Source organism: Triturus cristatus, chromosome 7 (genome assembly GCF_964204655.1).
Source record: "Triturus cristatus chromosome 7, aTriCri1.1, whole genome shotgun sequence".
Lineage (NCBI taxonomy): Eukaryota > Metazoa > Chordata > Amphibia > Caudata > Salamandridae > Triturus > Triturus cristatus.
The window spans coordinates 1,169,138,539-1,169,158,718 of record NC_140590.1 but is presented as its reverse complement, the minus strand read 5'-3'; the positions used below and the strand labels follow the sequence as shown (position 1 = coordinate 1,169,158,718).

General features: G+C 47.6%; 1 protein-coding gene across 1 annotated transcript in view; it reads right to left on the bottom strand.

Moving 5' to 3' along the window:
- SRCAP (Snf2 related CREBBP activator protein) overlaps positions 1-20,180 on the bottom strand; it is a 1,742,136-nt gene that overhangs the window by 561,458 nt on the left and 1,160,498 nt on the right. Inside the window, exons 24-25 of the mRNA XM_085618450.1 lie at positions 12,914-13,204; positions 5,594-8,940 (exon numbers count right to left, since the gene is read on the bottom strand). Coding sequence (XP_085474576.1) covers positions 5,594-8,940; positions 12,914-13,204 — 3,638 coding nt within the window. The remainder of the gene's footprint in view (positions 1-5,593; positions 8,941-12,913; positions 13,205-20,180) is intronic.

Here is a 20,180-nt window from a genome sequence, read left to right as displayed (position 1 = left end):
TCTTAAAACCACTCTGTCTGCATGAAAGACAAGGTAGGGTTCTTTACAACACAACGCCTGGAGCTCTCACACTCACTCTGCGAGCAGAGGTGATAGCCACTAGAAAAGCGGCCTTCCATGTCAAATGTTGTAAAGAAGCTTTGTGAATAGGTTCAAAGGGAGCTCCCATCAGTTTAGTTAAAACAATATTGAGCTCCCAAGGTGGAGAAGGAGACCTGATTGGTGGCCAAAACTTTCTTAATCCCTTCAATAAAATCTTTGACCACAGGAATCTTGAAAAAGGAAACCTGAGTTGGGGACTTTCTATATGCTGCAAGATGGACTTTAATACAGGAAAATTGAAGACCAGATTTGGCCAAATGCAGCAAATACGGTAAAATCACCTGTTCTTGACCCCGCACGGGATCATGTCCATTGTTTATGCACCATAGGTAAAAACACTTCCACTTGAAAGCGTATGATTGTCTGGTGTAAGGTCTCTGGGCTTCTTTTAGAATGTTGCTACATTTCAAAGTCAAATCAAGGTGTCAGTATTAGAGGACTTCAGGAGCCATGCCGTCAATCGTAGGGATGAGAGACTGGAGTGAAACACCTTCCCTCCGCTCTTGGATAGCAAGTCTGGACGGCATGGCAACCTCTTGTGAGGAACTTCCGATAGCTCAAGAAGGTCCGGGTACCACCATTGACGAGGCCATTCTGGGGCTATCAGAATTATTCTGGTGTTGGACCTGTAGAACTTGTTGATCACTGTGGGAATCAACGGAATTGATGGAAAGGCATACAGTAATTTCTGAGACCATTTTATCAAAAAGGCATTCCCTTGAGAGCCCAGTTGGTGAAACCTGGATGCGAAGACGGGGCATTTTGCGTTTACCACGTCTGCAAATTGTGAAAAATGCTTTGAGTTACTTCGTCATTGAGAACCCAGTCGTGCGCATCGACGAAGTCTCTGCTTATGGTATCCGCCTGGACATTGAAAGTTCCTGGGAGATGAATCACCACAGTGGTTAAATCTCTTGCGAGAAGCCATTTCCAGATGGTCTGAGACTCTAGAGAGAGAGGTCTCGATCAGGCACCCCCCTGCTTGTTCAAATAATGCATAGTCGTGGTATCGTCCGTTTGAACCAGAAGGGCACGAGACTGGAACAAGGGGTACAGAGATTTGAGAGCTAGATGTACAGCTCTAAGCTCTAAGAGGTTGATAGGATAACCTTGTTCTGTCTCAGACCAGAGACCCTGAACTTGGAGAGGACCCATGTGAGCACCCCATCTTTGGAGTGACGCATCTGTGACTATCGTCTGGGTGGGAGGATCAAGGTGAAAAGGAACTCCTTTTATTAGATTGGATCTCTTCATCCACCATCAGATGGAATCCATTGGCGATTGGGGGAGAATCACATGGTCATCCCAGCGCCCCGATATCTGCATCCACTGGTCCTCCAGAGATTGTTACAGAGGACGCATGTTTAACCTGGCGTTTGGTACGATGAAGATGCATGATGCCATTGATCCCAGCAGCGATGACACCTGTCTGACTGTGGGACGTTGCGTGTGGAGAAGATTGTGACATTTCTCGTGGACTGAGAATAACCTCTCCTCCGAAGGACATTGCCTTTGCAGTATCCAGGGAGGCACCCGGGTATTGAATTCTCTGTGTCAGGTTGAAGATCGATTTTTTTGTGGTTGACATGAAGTCCTAACCTGTTGAGCAGCGGAAGACAGTATGAGAGATGACTGAAGCAGAGCAGGTGACAAGCTCTTCAGGAGCCTGTCCAGGTAAGGATATATAAATATCCTTTGCTTGCGAAGGAAAGCTGCCACCACTGTCATGCATTTTGAAAAAGTTAGGGGGGCTGATTTGAGCCCGAACGGGAGAACCTTTAATTGGAAGTGCTGGATTGACACTTGAAATCGTAGAAATTTGCGATGATTCTTGGAAACTGGAACATGGAAATATGCGTCCTGTAGATCTATAGAACACATCCAGTCCCCTTTATGCAGTTGAGGGAAGATTTGGTGCAGCGCCTACATCTAAAACATTTCTTTGCGGATTAATTTGTTTAACAGTTTCAAGTTGAGTATTGGTCTGTATTTTCTGGTAGGACCTCTTTTCTGCACCACAAAAATAACGAGAATAGATCCCTTGCTTTCTTTGAGGATCAGGGACCGTTTCTATGGCATCTTTTTGTAGAAGACTGTTCACCTCCGATTGCAACAAGTGGTGGTCTTGGAGAAATTTTTCTCATGGAGGAATTGATGCAGGTTGGGATTCAAACCTGAGTAAATAGCCATTCTGCACAATATTCAACACCCATTTGTACTTTGTTAGTTTCTTCCACTCCTCCAGATGTAACATAACACTTCCCCTCACCGGAGTGGTCAACGGGCATGGAGGAAGCCACCCCTCATTGCTTTGTTGGTTGTTTAGGTGCAGTCGTCTGTTGTCTTGGAGGTCCTCTTCCTCGTCCAGGCCTTCTCTGGTGGTAGCAAGACCTGGATTGATTTTGATTCTGCGTGGTCTAGTGAGGTGTTTGAACCATCTGCTTGAAAGAACGTCTGTCATAGGGATGGAACCTTCAATGAAATTATTTATGCTTTTTCAAGCCAACGGCATTTAAAGTGTCCAATTCTCTTTTCATCTTGGTCATTTCGTCGTCCGCATGCAAACCGAATAGGGAAGAACCATTGAAGGGAAGGATTACGATCTCTCTCTGTGCATCCGGTTTCAGCCCCGTAAGACGAAGCTAGGCTGAACACCTCGAGCACATCCCGTCCGAATAACCGTGAACAGCCAAATCTGAAGTGTCTGCAGCTATACTGATAACTTGGTTTGCCACCAAGCTATCTTCCTGTAGGATTTCTTGGAAATCCTGTTGATCCTCTTTCGGTAGCTTGTCTGTGAACCTTGCCAAGGAGTCCCAGAGTGATCTATCATACCGACCAAGCAGGGCGGACGCGCTAGCCACCTTCATCACTGAGGCAGACGTGTTACACATTCTTCTGCCTGAAGAGTCCATATTCTTACTGTCCTTCTCCAGAGGGACACTGGAGGAGGATGTAGCCTAGTATGCCTTTCTGGCTGCCGCCACAATGACATTGTCTGGAGGTGGGTCCGCACGAAGAAAGAATGGATCTTGATCTGGGGCCTTATATTTTTTAGAAATACGCGTGGGAGCTGAATCCACCATGGCCGGAGTCCGGAAGGTCTGCATTGCTGGCTCTAACAGACCTGGGAACCAAGGGAGTAGAGGTCTTGCCGAAGACCTATGGTGAAGGGTCTTAAATATGACGTAAGTTGAAACTGGTGATGCAGACATACCAATATTTAGCTTGCTGGCACCCCTGCGGAGAACCTCATTGAAAGTTCTGATATAATCAATCGGAGAAACCCTGGATGGCGGTGTCGTAGATAAAGTAGGTGAGTAATCCCTAATGGATGATCTCATAGACGTGGTAGATGAAGGTGACCTCCGTCTCCTTTTAGGGGTAAGTGAATGGCGGGATCTTGAGCGCCCTCTTGGAACGTGAGCGTCGTTCTGATGGGGATCTTGATCTTCTCGGAGACCTATGTTGAGTGTCTCGAGGATGCAGTAGGAGGAGGTCCCACAGAGACTCTGGATGGAGAGACAGTTCTGGAGAATTCGTAGCCCGGAGCTCTGGGTGGGACCTTCCAGCGTCGTATACTTTCAAGCCATCTTGTAGACATAGACATAATAGGAAGAGTCTTTTCTCTGGGAACCGGAGATCCCTCTGGCGTAACCTGAATAATGTTAATGCCAGGCGAAGATGAACCTTCCCTTGACGTCAAACGTATGGTTCTTGACGTCAACCTTGGCTTTTGTATGTCTCCTGAAGGTATGGCGAGATCGTTCTCCCTCGACCGCTGCCTCGACGTCAACCTGGACTGGGCCACCATTGACGTCGACAGCTGCTGCGGAGACACACTTGAGGATTTGCGTGTATGCAGTGATGCCCCCGACATCGGTTTTTTAGACGCCAAACGAGAAGGAGTTCGACATCGACCGCCTATAGGCTTGCGGTATCTTCGATGTCAACTTTCTTGACTGTGATTGTGCCCTCGACGTCAACAGTCTATGGGTCCATGAGTGTTTCCTCGTTGTCGATCCTCTCGACGCCGACCTTCGTGAAGGAGGCGGAGATCTCGACGCGAATCGGTGTCTTGACGTTGACAGATGCTTCGACGTCGACTTTGATCTTTCATGTTCAACATACTTCGAGCCCGAAATATGCCTCGACGCAGACTTACTTGTCGTCGAGGTTCTCGCCATTTCGACAGCGATCTGTCCCTCGACGTAGAGTGTCTTGTCTTGCCGACGGCGAGAAATCTGGAATCTGCTTTCTTTTGGAAGCTGGGGAAGCAGATCGACACCGTTTCTTCTGTTTCTTTTGAGGAGGGCTTCTTGGAGGTAGGATTGCTCTCAAGGCCTCTTTTAGTATGTCCTTTTCCTCTATCCATTGAGGCGTGAAGTTTGATCTTATCTCTATCACGCAGAGTTCTCTTTGAAAATTGCTGAGTGAGGGTCAGATTTAGGCATTTACTTCCCACAGGAAGGGCATTTATTAGATAATGCTAGAATTTCTGAGAAAAAATATTTGGTAAATTGTCAGAAAAAGATAAAAATGAATACCAGCAGTAGAAAATGTCGAAGAAAGTTGAAATAAACCAATTTCTGACTAGAAATAGCCAAAAACTGACGAGCTCATGCTCCAAGATCCTCACAGAAGGAGCCGGAAAAAAGAACTGACCTGTCACCTGTGGGGCATGATGGGAGCAGGGGGCTCCTGGAGGTCTTAAAGGCACGGTGTCAAGGTTCTTGGAATCCTTAAAGGCAGGGTGCCAGTTTTTGATACTGTGATGTTTTCTATTCTATGCAGCCTATGAGCTAATTGCCTGCTATTACTTGCCGTTTTTTTCTGAAAATAAAGGGCTGTGTTGGAACACTATTACAGCGTATGTTCTCTGTTGCAGCGTTTATAACCAAAAACCCATGTAATTTTGGCATATTAGCCTATATGAAAACATTAGGCTGCATATTTATGTATGTATACATTTATATATGTATGTTTTGGAAGTACTCTGTACTTGTTTGTCTAAACATACACATATATGTATTTTTATATATGCTCCAGGGTCCCGCACGTGGGCAGGGATTATTCAGTGCTTATGACTTTTGATGAGTATCCCCTGGAAGAGAATACCCATTACATGAATATAGAGGAGTTGATTTCCTCTTTGATATAGTGTTTAGAAGAAGTGTACTCCAGCAGGTGTTTGAATTAAAATGTATTTTTTTAAACTGAGACATCGCTAAACATTGCTTTCACCAGCTTCTAAAGGTCTAGCTGCAAATTGGTAATAAAGGATGCAACCCAAGACAGATCCATGCTTGGATAACTAGGATATTTGTATCCCCAAAATATCCAACCACCTCCCAATAAATAGCTAATGATTGTGAAAGACTTAAGAAGATGTTCAGAGAAACACCAACTCTTAGTACTTGTAATCCCATACCAAGCTAAACTAATTATGAGAGAAGGAGTAAATCTGATTCAACTAATAGTCTATACTTACCAAATAGAAGGGTGACCGGGGGGGCGGTGGTGGCTGCCGTCTCATTCTTGGCATGATGAGTGAGGTAGATGTCGGTGGAGGAGTTGGTGTTTTAGATCGGAGCGTAAGCATCTCCAGTTCTTCTTTAAAAACCATGCTGGCATGAGTTCTGGGAGTCAATGTGAGTACGGTACTTGACAATGGCATTGAAACCTGAGCTGCAGATGTGGAAGTGGGACTTGAAATCTGAGCCAGAGACTCAGCTGCTGCAGTGGTTAAGGAAATTAAAGTTGGTGTTAGGGGCCGCTGTACCAATGAGTTGACAGGAGCGGAAACTGGTGTCAAAGGTGGATGCACTAAAGAGGTAACAGGATTTAAAACTGGTGTTAGAGGCTGGGCTGCTGAGGCAGTAAGAGAGCTTTGAACTGCGGTAAGATGTGGGGCTGTAAAGTTTGCAAGACTGTTTGGAATTGTTGGACGGGCTGCCAGCGTATTAGCTGAGCTGGAAACAGAATTAAGAGGTCTTGCTGCCAATGTGGTGGAATAACTGTTCGCTAGATTCGGAGGGTTTCCCAAAATGTTACCAGAGCTCAAAACTGGAGTCAAAGGCCGACAAGTTGATGTGGTTAGAGAATTGTTAATTGGTGTTAGAGGTCGGTCTGCCATGGTAGAGGGATAACGGTTCACTGGAGTCAGGGGAGGAGTTCCCAAGACAGTAGGAGATGCAGAATCTTGAAATAAAGACAAGCATGCTGATGTGTTGAGAGAACTTGTAACTGGAGTTATGGGACGACTTGCCAAAGTAGTCACATAACTGTTAATCGATGAAGGCTGACCTACAGAGTTGGTGAGGTAACAGTTAACAGGAGTTGGTGGTCGGCTTGACAATGTGGGTAACGAGTTTGATCCTGGTGTTGTAGGACGTGCAACACAGGTGATAAGGGGTCCTGGGACAGGAGCAGGTGGGCGAACTGCCACAGTGTAAAGAGGACAAGACACTGGTGTAAGAGGCCTCGCAGTTGAAGTGGTAATGGGGTTACACACTGGTTGAACTTTAGGTGTTAAAGAGACACCAAGGCTAGAGACTGGCAAAGAGCTAGTGGTTAGGTTGGTTGCTGGACTAGACAGAGTCACTGCTGTTGGCCTAGAAACCGCTACAGAAGCAGATACCAGCGGTCTTGGTTCCAAAGTGGGAGAAGGATTACATGGCATGACAATATGCGCATGCACAGATGCAGACTCGGTACCAGGATCTGAATTAACTGTGGGGCTAGGTGAGAAAGTCAATGGGGTGAATGCTGATGTAGATGCAGGGCAAGCCAGATGCATCCCACTGCTGGGTACTGTGACAATACTCTGGCAGGAAATCTGTGCCGAGGACACTGAAAGCCTGGTTGATAGGCTGGGAGTAGAGCAAGGAGGTTGTATTCCAATACTGGGAACAGGGATTATACCCTGCAGAGTTCCATGGCTTGGCATCTGTGTAGGTCTGGATGATGCACTGGTAGATGAGCCAACTAGTTGGGTTCCATATGAAGACATTGGGAGAGGATAGCTAACGGGTGCTGAACCTGGAATGGCCACTTGTGTTGATGCTAATCCAGGTTTGGCTCCTAGAGAAGTGGAAATAGGGATGCTCTGTACAAATGATCTACCAATAACACTAGGACTATTAGGTTGTACCGGCACAGTCATGGCAGGAGGATCAGAGTTCAATGTGTGGGATGGGTTAGAGACTGGAGTCACATGCTGTGGCACTACTGTTTGCCCAGTGCTGGAGGCAGTAACTAAAGTTTGGGTAGACTGCATAGTTGGAGCAGAGAAAGCTGAGAAGGTTGCCAGTGCAGGACAGCTACCTGCCAGAGACACACAAGCTGGAACCGGATTAGAGACTACAGTAAAAGTCCCAGGACTAAACACGGCAGGTGCGTTGGTGGCCACCAAAGATTTCGGACTTGAGACTCTGTTAGAAGCTTGAACTGGTACTGAATTAGAGACACAACCAGAAGTCAGTAAAGGGGCACGACTACACAAAGGTAGAGAAGCATGAATAGGACCTGCACTACAGACTGCTACTAATGACTGATTGAAGGAGGGTATAGGAGTTGGCAGTGAGGCAGAATTAGAGGCTCCTCCAGGAGCTAGCAATGAAGGATGGCAAGAGGACACTAACGCTGCTACTATGGGTGCTGGGCTTGTGGCTGGGAGATTAGTCACTTTTGGATTAGAACTGGAGGCCAGAACAGGAGCCAACAGAGAAGCTGGGCTGGAAACAGGGGGAGCACATTGCACATAAGCAAAACTGGAGGCAGAGCCAGAAGTCAGTATTTTGGCATTGTTGTGGGCTAGTGAGGGAGATGGTAAGACAGCTGCGCTAGAGGCTTCCACATGTGCTTGCACAGGAGAACTGGCAGCCTGGACTGACGTAAGAAGAGGGTTGTGCAGAGTACCAAGGAGAGATGTTTGCAAATGAATGGGACCTGAAGTCTGGTTAAAAGCAGAACTGGTTATTTGGCCAGGACCCATCAGTGTGACTGTGTTGGAAGCTGGAGTAATAGCTTGCAGGTAGGTTGACGTAGAACTGGATGGAGCAACCACTGAAGCTGGACTGTAAGCCAGAGCAGGAGATAGTACGGGTGCTGAGCCACAGGCCATGGTATTACCAGAGGTAGGAGTCAGCATAGGAAGTGAGCTAGAGGGCGCAAAAGATGTTAGATGCGTTAAACTAGATGGTTGAAGAGCTGTTTGAGGATGGGTAGAACTAGAAGCAAGAGTAGTTGGCTTAGGGGATGCATCAGAGGACATGGCTGGAGCTAGTATTGGAACAGAATTGGAAAACTGAGTAGAGACAAGAATGGGAGCTGTGGATGTCAAAGGCCACAGAGATGGGGTAAGCGAAGAATTGTCAGCAGTTAGCCTAAGTGACAGAGAGGGTGCGACTGTGGGAGTAGAATCAGAGACTGGAGGTGAGACCAGCGATGGAGAGGATCTAGTGGGTGAGACCAGAGTGGTGGGCAACAAAGAGCTTGCAGCTAGTGGTCTGGATGCTAGACTTGGAGTAAGGCCACATGAAGGAATCTGCACAAGTGTTTGGTTAGTAGTTAGAGACTGCGTTGCCAACGCTGCAACAGAACTGAAGGCAACCAATGAATGATGTAATGATGTGGGTACAGGGCTAGCAGGCAGACTAGAGGAAGGGCTAGCGATAGTTGTTATCATCTGAGAAGCTATTGTGGAAACAGGGCTGGAGAGAGGTGCCAAAAGTCTAGCTCCTAACAAGGGAGTAGAGCTGGTAACTGGGGATGGTGCCAAGGGTGAAGCTGCGTTGGCAGTCTGTAATACAGGGCAGTGAGTAGAAGAAGCGGCAGCTGTGGAGAAAAAAAACAGGTAGAGCATCAACCACTATTAGGCATATTTGTGAATCTTCAATTTCAAGTCCTTAGTTTCACTGGCCACACAATTTTGTGCAGCACACAAAATTATTTGATGTTTAGATTAATGCACCATGCCCACTTGTCAGATTCCGACTACCTCACCCCAACCAATCATCCATCCTTCCATCAACAACTCTCCTAACCTGCCTTTGACATTCCATCTACATCAAGTGCATAGAAACAAAAAGGTATAATGCACACATGCTCTGGAGAATGAGAGACTAATGACATGGAGTACAAAATTACAACATTTATTTACTCTATGACCAGTCCCATCATGGAAAGAATTTATAACAAAGCAGTTGAAGACTGTTGAATATAGAGCTCCTGGCATTTATTGCTTCCTCAAACAGGTTGCCACCAACATACATGGTATATCTAGAAATCAGAGGCTTAACTTAAGACAGCACTTTCACAGTGGTATCAGACTACTTAATAGGGTACCATGAGAAGCATACTTGCAGCTTGTTGTGCAGTAGTTTTAAAGTCCTTGGAAAGTCACTGGTTACTGGGCAGCATCTGAACTAATTACCGTCTTTTACAACTAGTGTTCAGCTCCATCAATACAGTTCACTACAGTTGGATAGCCACCTTATACCCTTAGGGAAATTGACAGTAAAGGCTTGGGGTATGAGTCAGAGAGCAGATATCGTAAATGTGTAACTGACCCATGAAGGAAGCTGGCTCTGTATATACTATACCAAAGTGAGGTATAGTGCGCCGAGTCCAGTGGAACCCAAAAGGTAGGCAGAGGTAAAGCAGATAGCACCTCGCTCTCTATTTGTGGTAGTGTGGTCGAGCAGTAAGGCTTTATCAGAGGGTAGTGTTAAGCATTTGTTGTACACACTCAGTCAGCAAATTAATTCACACACCCAGCACAAGGGGGTGGTGCCTATATAGGCACCTCACACGTTGTAGGAAAGTGCCCCTTTTCGACTTAGTCACCCCCACCTTTTGCCCTTGGTACAGATATTCTTGATTCGATGTGCACTGGGTCCCTGCTAAACAGGCCTCAGAGCCAGTGCTCTTTTCCCAAAAAGCTGTACATGCGTTCAATTTAATCCAGTTGGCAAGGACTTCAGCACCCTTGTAAGTCCATGGTAAATTGTACTTGAGGTACCCCGGCATGGCAACTAAAGAGGGTCCCTATGGCCAGCTGCATGGATTAAGCAACCCAAAGGGACTCCCACAAATATACATGCAGACTGTCACTGCAGGACACGTGAAAGGGTGCGAACCCTTCTAAAAACTTGAGAATGCACACTCCCTGTATGCAATGCTTAAGTATACTGCAGTTTTATATGTAAGTTACCACTATAGCAGGTCTTGGAGGTCTAAGACAGGGTGCATTATAACACATGTGAGGGCATATCTGCATGAGCAAGTATGCCCATGTGATGCCTTGTACCATTACTAGGGCATCACAAGTGATCAGGCAGTCATGCTAAAGGTGTGTGCTGGGCACTGGTCATTAAGAGTTACCCAGATACATAATGGCTGCACTGAAAATAATGGTATTTGTTATCAAACACATAGTCTCAATAAATCTCTACTGATGCCAGTACCAGGTTTATTGTGACATGCATACAGAGGGAACCTTAGAGGTGACCTAAGAAAACAGACTAGTCCTCTAGTGTACTGGCTGACTGGTATCGCCCAGCCTGCCACCACAGACAAGTTTGTGCCCCCCTGTAGGTGAGAGCCTGTGCTCTCCGAGGTCAGAAACAATGCCTGCTCTGGAGGAAGGTGGAACCATCTCCACCAGCAGGATGTCTAGCGATTTAGCACATCCAGGCCAGAGGCTTCAATCCTCTGGCGCCTTTGATAAGCGGCCCTGGCTTCCCTCAGACCTGGGAAGCGCCACCTCCACCCCGAGGCCCATTTGGCACCAAAGCAGGCAGAAAAATTAGATAGTCAGAAGGCGTGTCACACTTTCAACCTAGGCACACCCATAAGGTGGGCCACCTGAAGTGGACAGTCGAGAAAGGGTTTCACCATCTTGGATTTGGTGAAACTTGGAACTCTAGGTCAGGATTATACCCACTCTCCATAGGAAGTGGTCATATAGGGAGTGTTTTCACCCCAGAGGTAAGTAGACCATTGGCCACTACCCTACACTCCTCTAAAAGACCCTAAATTCAGTATTTAGGGGTCCCATTGACACCAGGAACTCGGATTAGTCTACAGGGAACTGAAGGACTAAGAAGAGCCGACGTCGCAAGAACTGTGGACCAGTTCAGAGATTGGCTCCAAACCCCGACTTGCTGCTGCTGTCTCGACAATTGCAAAGAACGAGACTCATCTAGTAGCTGGGCACTTCTTAAAAGACTGTCCAGCGCTTCACTGATTCGGTAGTCTGTTTTCCTGACCACCGGGTCCACAGATGGTGTATCTCACCAGGACGAGGTCATTGTGGTTCCGAGAGGTCAGCCCTGTCTCTCCAGGCGCTTCTGAGACACTGGACCCTCCATGCCCCCAGCAAAAAAAACCTGGGTACCGTATCAATTGTTGAGTGTCCAGCCCAGATACCAACGCCAAAACAGACCTGCCGACGAGGGACTTCAGGATCAACAAGGTCTGTACCGAGAGAGGCCCTGCGGTCCTGTTTTCTTCCCATCTCCAGGTCACCCCAGTAAAGTGAGAGCCTCCAACATAAGCAACACACCGGACAAAACACATCTGCACCCGATCCCCACAGTCTGAGTTCACATAAACCGACTGTGTCTCCTTGTCCCAGAGACCCTCAAGAGCCGAGCCCCATTGCAGCCTCTCTTTCACAGGTATCCTGCCAATGACTAATGCGTTGCTCTTGAGGATACCAATGCAACCAGAACCTCTGCACCCTGACTCACCAGAGCAGGTAAAATCGAACTGCTGGTGGTCTCTTGGACACTAAGCCCCTTAACTGCCAAAAGGCATCTTCCAGAAACGCTTGCAAGTATATGTATGCAGTGTATGTTTTATCCCATTGAATAACATTACAGCGTTCAAGGTCGATTCCTCAAAAATGGTTACTTGAGCATTTTACTGTTTTGCTAAAAAAAAAAAAACATCTCTGAAAGTACTTACCTGATTACAAATATCTCGGTGTCTAAAAATATATAAAAGTCTGTTATTTTTCTAAATCGGTGGAGGATTTTCTTCTTGAGTGTGTGTCTCATTTATTGACTCTGCGTGTACAAGTGCTTAACACTACCCTCTGATAAGCCTAAGCTGCTCGACCACACTACCACAAATAAAGCACTTGGGATTCTTTTTAAGCCCTGTAAATCAATAAGGGTTGTCTGTACTTTTTGCATGGTGTGCCCTTACATTGGCACTACCACATAAAAAGGCAGCTTTAAAACAAGTCACTTCTGGCGAGGACAACACGCGGAGCCGACTGACACTACAGGAGTACTGCTCACCAAAAAAGTTTTCAGATCCAGTCTGAGGCCGGGAGATAATTTTAAGTTAAGGAATAAGCGCTAGACGTCTCTATCAGATATCTGCTGTTAGGAATCTCTCTTAGAACCAAGGTGCAGTGAACCATACGTATGCAGAAAAGATCTGAACAAGTGACAGACGTCCAAAGACATTAAACAAAACACTGCAACCAAATGTGATTCTTCTAACAAATAAAATTGAAGGGCAGACTCCAGCATTCAGGCACATTTATTTTTAAGAGTTGAAAACATAGCTGGTTTGACAATGCACTACATTCTAGGACCAGCACTATGCCATGAAATGATGAGACAGAGCTCTTCTCTAATCCTAATTTACTGCAAATTTTCACTTGAAAGATTTAAAAATATCGTTTCATGACCACTGCTGTAGGCTGACTATATTTATTCAAACTGAATTAAAAATGAAACAAATTGAACTAGGTCTTAAGATTGCATATCACCACATTCAAACCGCTGCTCACCAGCTTGTTCCATGTTGGGGACTGGAGCATGGAGGACTTTCAGCATTGATCGCCCTGGTGCAGGCTGAGGATTTGGGGCACGCATCGGCAAATGAAGAGGTGCTGGAAACCGCAAAGCTGTTGGTCCGAGAGGAGTTCCAGACATTGTTCCTCTCTGTACAGGTGAGATCAGTGTTGGAATGCCAGGGACTGGAAGTCTTTGTGGTAGACTGACGCCTGGGGGAGAAATGCCATCCTTTGTTGTCTGTCTTACGACGATCTTCATAATCCCAGAGCTGTTCATTAAGGAGGCTAGCAAAGCAAATGAAAGGCAGGACGATTAAGACAGCTTAAAAGGTAACACTCAGAAAACATGCCTAACACTATCTTCACACTAAACGATTTAATTTCAGTCTGGACCAACTGGACAAGTTCATTACCTTCGCTAATGCCTTATCCGGTAGAGACTATTTAGCTACAGATGACATACCTTACAATTATCCCCAGGTGTCAGATTGGATCCCGGAATATATTCCTGAGCAGTACCCCTGCGAGCTGATAAGCGGTGTTGATCGGCTTCGCAAGGCGTTATCTACGCTGGATTTGACAGGCGCAGAAAGCCCTGTCCCTAGAAATCCGTTCGCAGAGTGGGGAGGATAGGAGGGTCGGTAAGGAATCTGCTGCTGGATAGTGTCTCTACCAGATCGGGCATTACTGAAGGTAAGTAACTTGCCCATCTTATAGAGACTTCTAGCTGCAGATTCCTTACCTTCGAATAAATACTCAAGCAATACCTTACCGGAGGTGGATCTACAAAACAAATTCATACCAAAAACTCCAGGACCGAACAGGAAAAGTGTCCATCCAGACGTACCTAACTGTCCAAGCAGTAGCGTTTTGTAAACATGTACAAGGAAGCCCACATTCCTGCCTGGCAGATGTCCAGGACCGAGATTCCGTGTGCGAACGCAGTTGACACAGCTTTGGCTCTACTGGAATTATTTGCAATGAGTAGCAGATTTTAATGTAGAGCACGATTCGGAGATAGTTGACTTCTGCACAGCCCTTCCCCTTCTTCGCTCCAATATACTGTAGGAAAGTGCCACTTTTTGACATGGTCACCTCCACTTTTTGCTCACTGGTACTGAAGTTGTTGATAGATAGTGCACTGTGTCCCTGCTAACCAGGCCTAGTGCCCTTTCCCTAAAACAAGACAAATGTTAAATTGTAACCCAACTGGCAAGGAATTTAGCACCCCTGTAAGTCTCAAATAAAGGGTACCCCTGGTAATCAGGGCAGGGGTACTAAAGAGAGCCCCCAAGGGTTGCAGCATGTATTATGCCACCCTAAGGAACCCACACACTTTCTGCCATGCCGCTGTACAGTGCATGTACTATCTGTAAGTCACCCCGACAGCAGGCCACATTATATTACATATAAGGGCACATCTGCCTGAGCAGGGGTGTCCCTGTAATCCCTAGTGCCATTGCACAGCACTGCAAGTGACCAAAAAGCCATCTTACAATATGTACTGGGAACTGGTCTTTACAAGTTACCCAGCCACATAATAGCTTCTCTGAAAATACAGATGTTTGCTATCAAACATCTTGTCTTAATAAATCCATAGTGATGCCAGTACCAGATTTATTACGACATGCTGACGAGGGGACATTTAAGGTGCCCCCTGAAAACCTACTAATCACAGTGTGATGGCTCACTAAAATCTTCCAGACTGACACCACAAACATGTTTCTGACCCCTTGCAGGTGACAGCCTGTGCTCACGGAGGTCAGAACCAAGGCAGACCCAGTAGAAGGTGATCACATCTCCTAAAAAAGTATTACTAGCAGATTAGCATCTCAAGGCTAGAGCTTCAAAGCCTCTACTGCCTTTGAAATGCGACCACAGATCCCCCCTACCCCCACCTAAGACCTGGGGAATGCCACCCCCCGGCCCGAGGCCCATTGGGCACTGGAGCTGGCAACTAGAAAGTCAGAAGGTGTGTCACATGTGCAGGCTAAGCAGGCTAGGAGAAACTGGAAACTGGGTCAAGATTATGCCCACTCCTTGCAGGAAGTGGTCAAATAGGTCGTGTAGAGGTTGCAGGGGCAGTTAGACCAAGAGCTACTGCCCTACACTCCTCTAAACGCCACTAAATTCAGTATTTAGGGTACCTCCTGAAACCAGAGCTTTAGATTCGTCTACCTGGGAACAGAAGGACAAAGAAGCGCTGACACCGCAAGAACAGAGGACCTGCTCCAAAATTTATGCCAAACCTTGCCTGGCTGCTGGTAACCTCGACAATTGCAGGACTGACTCGTCCAGAAGCTAAACATCATCCACAAAGCCTTGAAGGACTGTCCAGCACTTCACCAACCACTTATCTCCCTTGGGGTGAAGCAGCAATTCCCATGCATCTTTAGGCACCGACTGGACTTGTCCGGTACTTCGTTTTTTAGGTCATTGGGCCCACCTAGGGAGCATCTCTCCGGGAGAAGGTCGTCGTGGTTCCAAGAGGTCAGCCCTGTCTCTCCAGCAAATTTTGAGACGCTAAACCCTCCAGGAGCCCCCTACACCAATACTTGAGCACATGCAACAACCAAGGTTAAGGAGTTTCCAGTCCGGACACCACCGCCGCCAAAACTGACCTGCCCACAGAGGGATGTCAGGACCGATGAGGCTCACACCGAGAGTGGCCCTTGCTTTCTGTTGTGTCCCCCTCTCCAAGTCAAGACCTTGAGAGTCTCTAACTCAAGTCGCCACCCGGCCAAACACCTCTACATCTGAGCCCCACAGCCCATGTTCACGACAGCAAGCTGAGTCCTCTTGCTCCAGAGACGCTCACGAGCAAAGTTCCTCTTTGGGTTCTGCAGGACTTGACCCAAAGTCCCCACTTGCAGATTTTGTTACGGGAAGTTTGGTCTAAACTGTGTAGCGCTCGAGGCTATCATTGCCACCAGCACCTCTGCACCCGGATACACCAGGGCAGCTAAACCCGAACTGCTTGTTGTTCTTTGGACCTTGGCCCCCTTGCACCTTAAATTCAAAAGGGCACCTTCTACAAACGGTTGCAAGTATATGTATTCAGTATATGTCTTTCCTCCCATCGGATAACATTATCGTGTTCAAGGCTAATACGTCAACAAATGTTATTTGAGCATTTTACTGTTTCTTTGTAAAATTCATAACTCTGAAATTACTTACCTGATTCCGATGATCTTGGGGTATAAAATTTTATAAAAATCTTTTTTTTGTTTTCTAAATTAGTCTCAGATTTCTTCTCGAGTGCGAGTACCATTTATTGACCGTGTGCAACAAATGCTTAGCACTCCCCTCTGATAAGCCTAAGCTGCTCGACCACACTACTACCAAGAGAGCACTCAGGATTATTAAAGTAAGCCCTGAAAAGCAATAAGGGTAGTCTGTCATTTTTGCATGGAAAAAACACTACACAAAAACAGCATACTACACATACTCCACGAAGAGTTGGTCATCCATTCGGAACCCTTTTGTGTGGCCAAGATAAAAGAATGCTGTTTTTGCATCAAGACGGAGTTGTTCCTCTTCTTCAGAGGGATGTGGTGGAGCGGAAAAAGTAGGCAGGTCGAAGGACTGGCCTAAATTAAAGGGAGTGACGTCGTTTGGCCGAAAGCAAGCTCTACGTCGTAGAACCAGCTTCCCCGGTGAGATGTTCATTAATGGAGATTTGGTGGACTAGGACTGAAGCTCACTGACCCTCCGAGCAGATGTTATGGCCACCAGGAAGGCCGCCTGGATGGTGAGGAGCCTTAAAGGACAGTTGTGGAAGAACTCAAAGGGAGCACACATCAGGAATGTTAGAACGAGATTAAGGTGCCACTAAGGCAAGATAAAGGGACAACCTGAGATTTCAATCCCCACGCAAAAAAGTGTAGCATTGACAGGTTTAGGTGGAGAACCCTCTTTTGGTGCTGCAACATAAGATCCTTTTGAAGGGGCAGCCTGTTCCGAGGACCGATGGCAATGGGCAACAGCTCGGTATACCAAAATCTCAGAGCCTACTCCGTAGCCACGAGAGAAACTTGGGCCCGGACATTCCTGATTTTCTTGAGAACTTTGGTGCAGGGGTGGTATGGGCAGAAAGGTGTACAGTAGAAGGGTTTTTAGTACCAGCCGGATCAACAGGAGCTTCAGAAGGTTGATGTGGAGTCTTGTTTCCGCTTCTGATCACTACCTCTCCCAGATGGCCGACCCATCCCATAAGTGATGAATCTGTCACTACTGATAGATCCGTTTGGAGAAGGGAGAGGGATCTGCCGCTGACCCAATCTCGGTTTGTTAACCACCACTGCAGATTGTTTGCAGTTCCCTTCAAGATCTGGACCAGGTTGGAGCGATTTCCCTGATGCTGTGCACACTGGAACTTTAGGTCTCACTGATGCAAGCAGTCATGTTTCACAAGCAGGATGCAGGATCCCAGGAGGCCCAGTAGCCTCAGAGTAACTCTCACCAAAATCCAGGATAGAGGCTGAAACTGGTATCATAACCTGAACATCCTGGACTCACCATTCAGGAGGATAGGCCCGAAACTGCACTGTGTCCAGAACCGCTCAGATGAAGGGGAGAGTCAGAGAAAGTCCGGTGTAACTCTGGCAAGTTGATCGTGAACCCCAGCAAATGCAGGTGGTCCGCCGTAGTCTGGAAATGGGAGACGGCAGCTTGGGGCAAGCCCGCCATCAACAGTCAGTTGTTAAAAAAGGGGGAAGACTGGCAACCCCTTTTCTCTGCAGACGAGCTGTATCCACCACCATCAACTTGGTGAACACCCTAGGGGAGCTGGTAAGGCCAAAAGGAAGTACACTGAACTGAAAGTGCTCATGGTTCACTGTGAACTGCAGGTAATGCTTGTGGGCAGGCAGGATGGGAATGTGGAAATGTGTGTCATGCAAGTCTAATGCTAATGTGCAGTCTCATGTGTCCAGGGCAGACAAGACCCGAGCGAATATGACCAGTTTGAACTTCCCCTTCCGGAGGACAAAATTAAAATGACACAGGTCTGGGACAGGATAAAGACCTCCATCCTTCTTGGGCACCAGAAAGTAGCTGAAATAGCAACCATGAGCTACTTCTGGTGTCAGCACTCTCTTTACAACACCCTTGGCCAAGAGAGCTGGCGCTTCCGGGCGGAACAAAGACAGAGTGTCCTCCATCAACATGCTGCAAGTAGGTGGCGTGAGCGGAGGGAGCAATCCTTCCAGACAATCTGCAAAAACCCATTGGTCAGATGTTATAGACTGCCAGTAGAGCAGGTGATGGTGGATCCTGCCGCTCACTGGGTGCCCAGGATAAGGGGGCAGACTATAAGGGCTTGGAGGTTGTAGATGCTAAGGTGGTGGTGGAGTGACCCAACCGCTGGATGCAAGACCCATTGGGAGTATGCGAACTGTGTCCTCGGCCATGCAGAGGCTGTGAAGCTTGCACGCCGCAGTGGTAGGATGGGTATAGATGCAGCTGGAAGCTTCTTCCGTGGCCACAAAAGGAGCGAAAGGAGGATAGGGTTGGCGAGGGGCCATGGAAAGGCCCAAGGACCTGGAAGTAGCCCCACTGTCCTCACAGCGCTCCAGTGCTGAAACCGCCTCGTCTCCGAGCCATCAAAGGGCATTCCATAAGTGGCGCTTGGTCAGCCCCAGAAAAGCCAGTCGTCTTAAACCAGGCATGACACCGTGAGACCAAGGTCAACAAAACCGCTCTGCCCAATGATTTGATGCTTTCCAGTCCACATTGGATTGTGAACTTAGCTGTCTCTCTCCCATTGGCAACTGCCTGGGAAAGTACGGCCCAGGCCTCCTCTGGCAGCACCTGCACAACTGTATCCCACAGAGCATGGGAATAGAGGCCCAAAAGGAAAGTAGAGTTCATGGACTGCAGTTCCAGGGTGTTGGAAGAAAACATTTTCTTGCCCAAGTTGTTCAGCCTCTTGCATTACCGATCCGGGGTGCGATTAGGAATTCACCAGGATTTATGTGGGCAGTGGAGGCTTAGACCACCACGTTTTCGAGAGTAGGGTTTTGTGTGAGGGAGCTGGGGTCCACTGAGGCGGGGCAGTGGCAACAGTCCTGTTGACAGGTGCCCCGGTGTTGGGCTTGGACCAAGTCCCAAGCAGGATGTTAGTAAGAGCCTGATATGAGGTTCAGAAGTGGACATTCCTGGTAGAAGCACTTTTGTTAAGACATTCGTCTTGACCACCAATGAGGGCAAGGTAAAGTCCAAGACCTCAGCTGCCCTTCTCACCACCCTTGCAAATTTCGCTCCCTCCTCTGTAGCCACGGTAGAAGAAGAAAGCATGCCAGTTTCTGGAGACGTATCCAGACCTCCGGCGTCTGGCAAATCCTCACACCAGTCCATGTTAGGGTCATAATGCTGGTATTCATCAGGGTCCAGAGACACCTCCCACAACTCCTCGAGTACTAGCCCAAAAGAATAGGGCTCAGGTTCCGTCCTGGAATATGTGGCTCCAGTTGGTGCTGGAGTCAGGGCCAGGCAATGCCCATTTGGCTGCATGCTGGAGTCAGTAATCAGAATGGGGATGGCACCAACAGTGAGTGCAGGCAGCGCAGGGAGCGTCTGCATCGGGGAAGATCAAGATGATACGACTGTTGCTGGTCCGGATCGATCTGTGGATCCAAGGAGCCTGGCCGGAGCTGCTAGAGTGGATCCAGTACGGGCTCCACCCACGCCTGAGGGCCCGAAGGCACGCTAGACAGAATGGGCCACTCAAATATGAGGTGCACAGCCTCAAAAAATCTTAAATGGGCAGGGATCACTCCAGCTCCCGGAAACTCAAGGAGGCACAGGGCACTGGCTCAACTGTGTAGCAAGGCCGCAAATGTCAACTCACCCTAATGTCATCCCCCAAAGGATGAACAGAAGTTGAATACTTCAACTTCTGCAGGACTTACCCGAATGACCAGACTACTTCAAATGCGACTAGGATTTCATACTCTGCGGCTGCTCCCAGGACCTTCCTCTCATCCGGGATCTGGATCATCACAGCATCGCACATGAAGCTGTCAGGAGCTTGAGGGATTGCTCCCTCAAGGCCTTCGGGTTCATGGTGCGACAATCAGAGCAGGCCTTTGTATCGTGGTCACATTTGAGGCACAAAAGGCATAAAAGGTGAGGGTCGGTCAGACATCAAGCAGTGACAGAAACCACAGGGCTGGGAGCCGGCCTTCCGAGAGAACATGCCCAAAAAAGACTCCAAAAAAGCAGTCAAGAAAATCTTCAGAAAAGGTCTGACGCTTGGAAA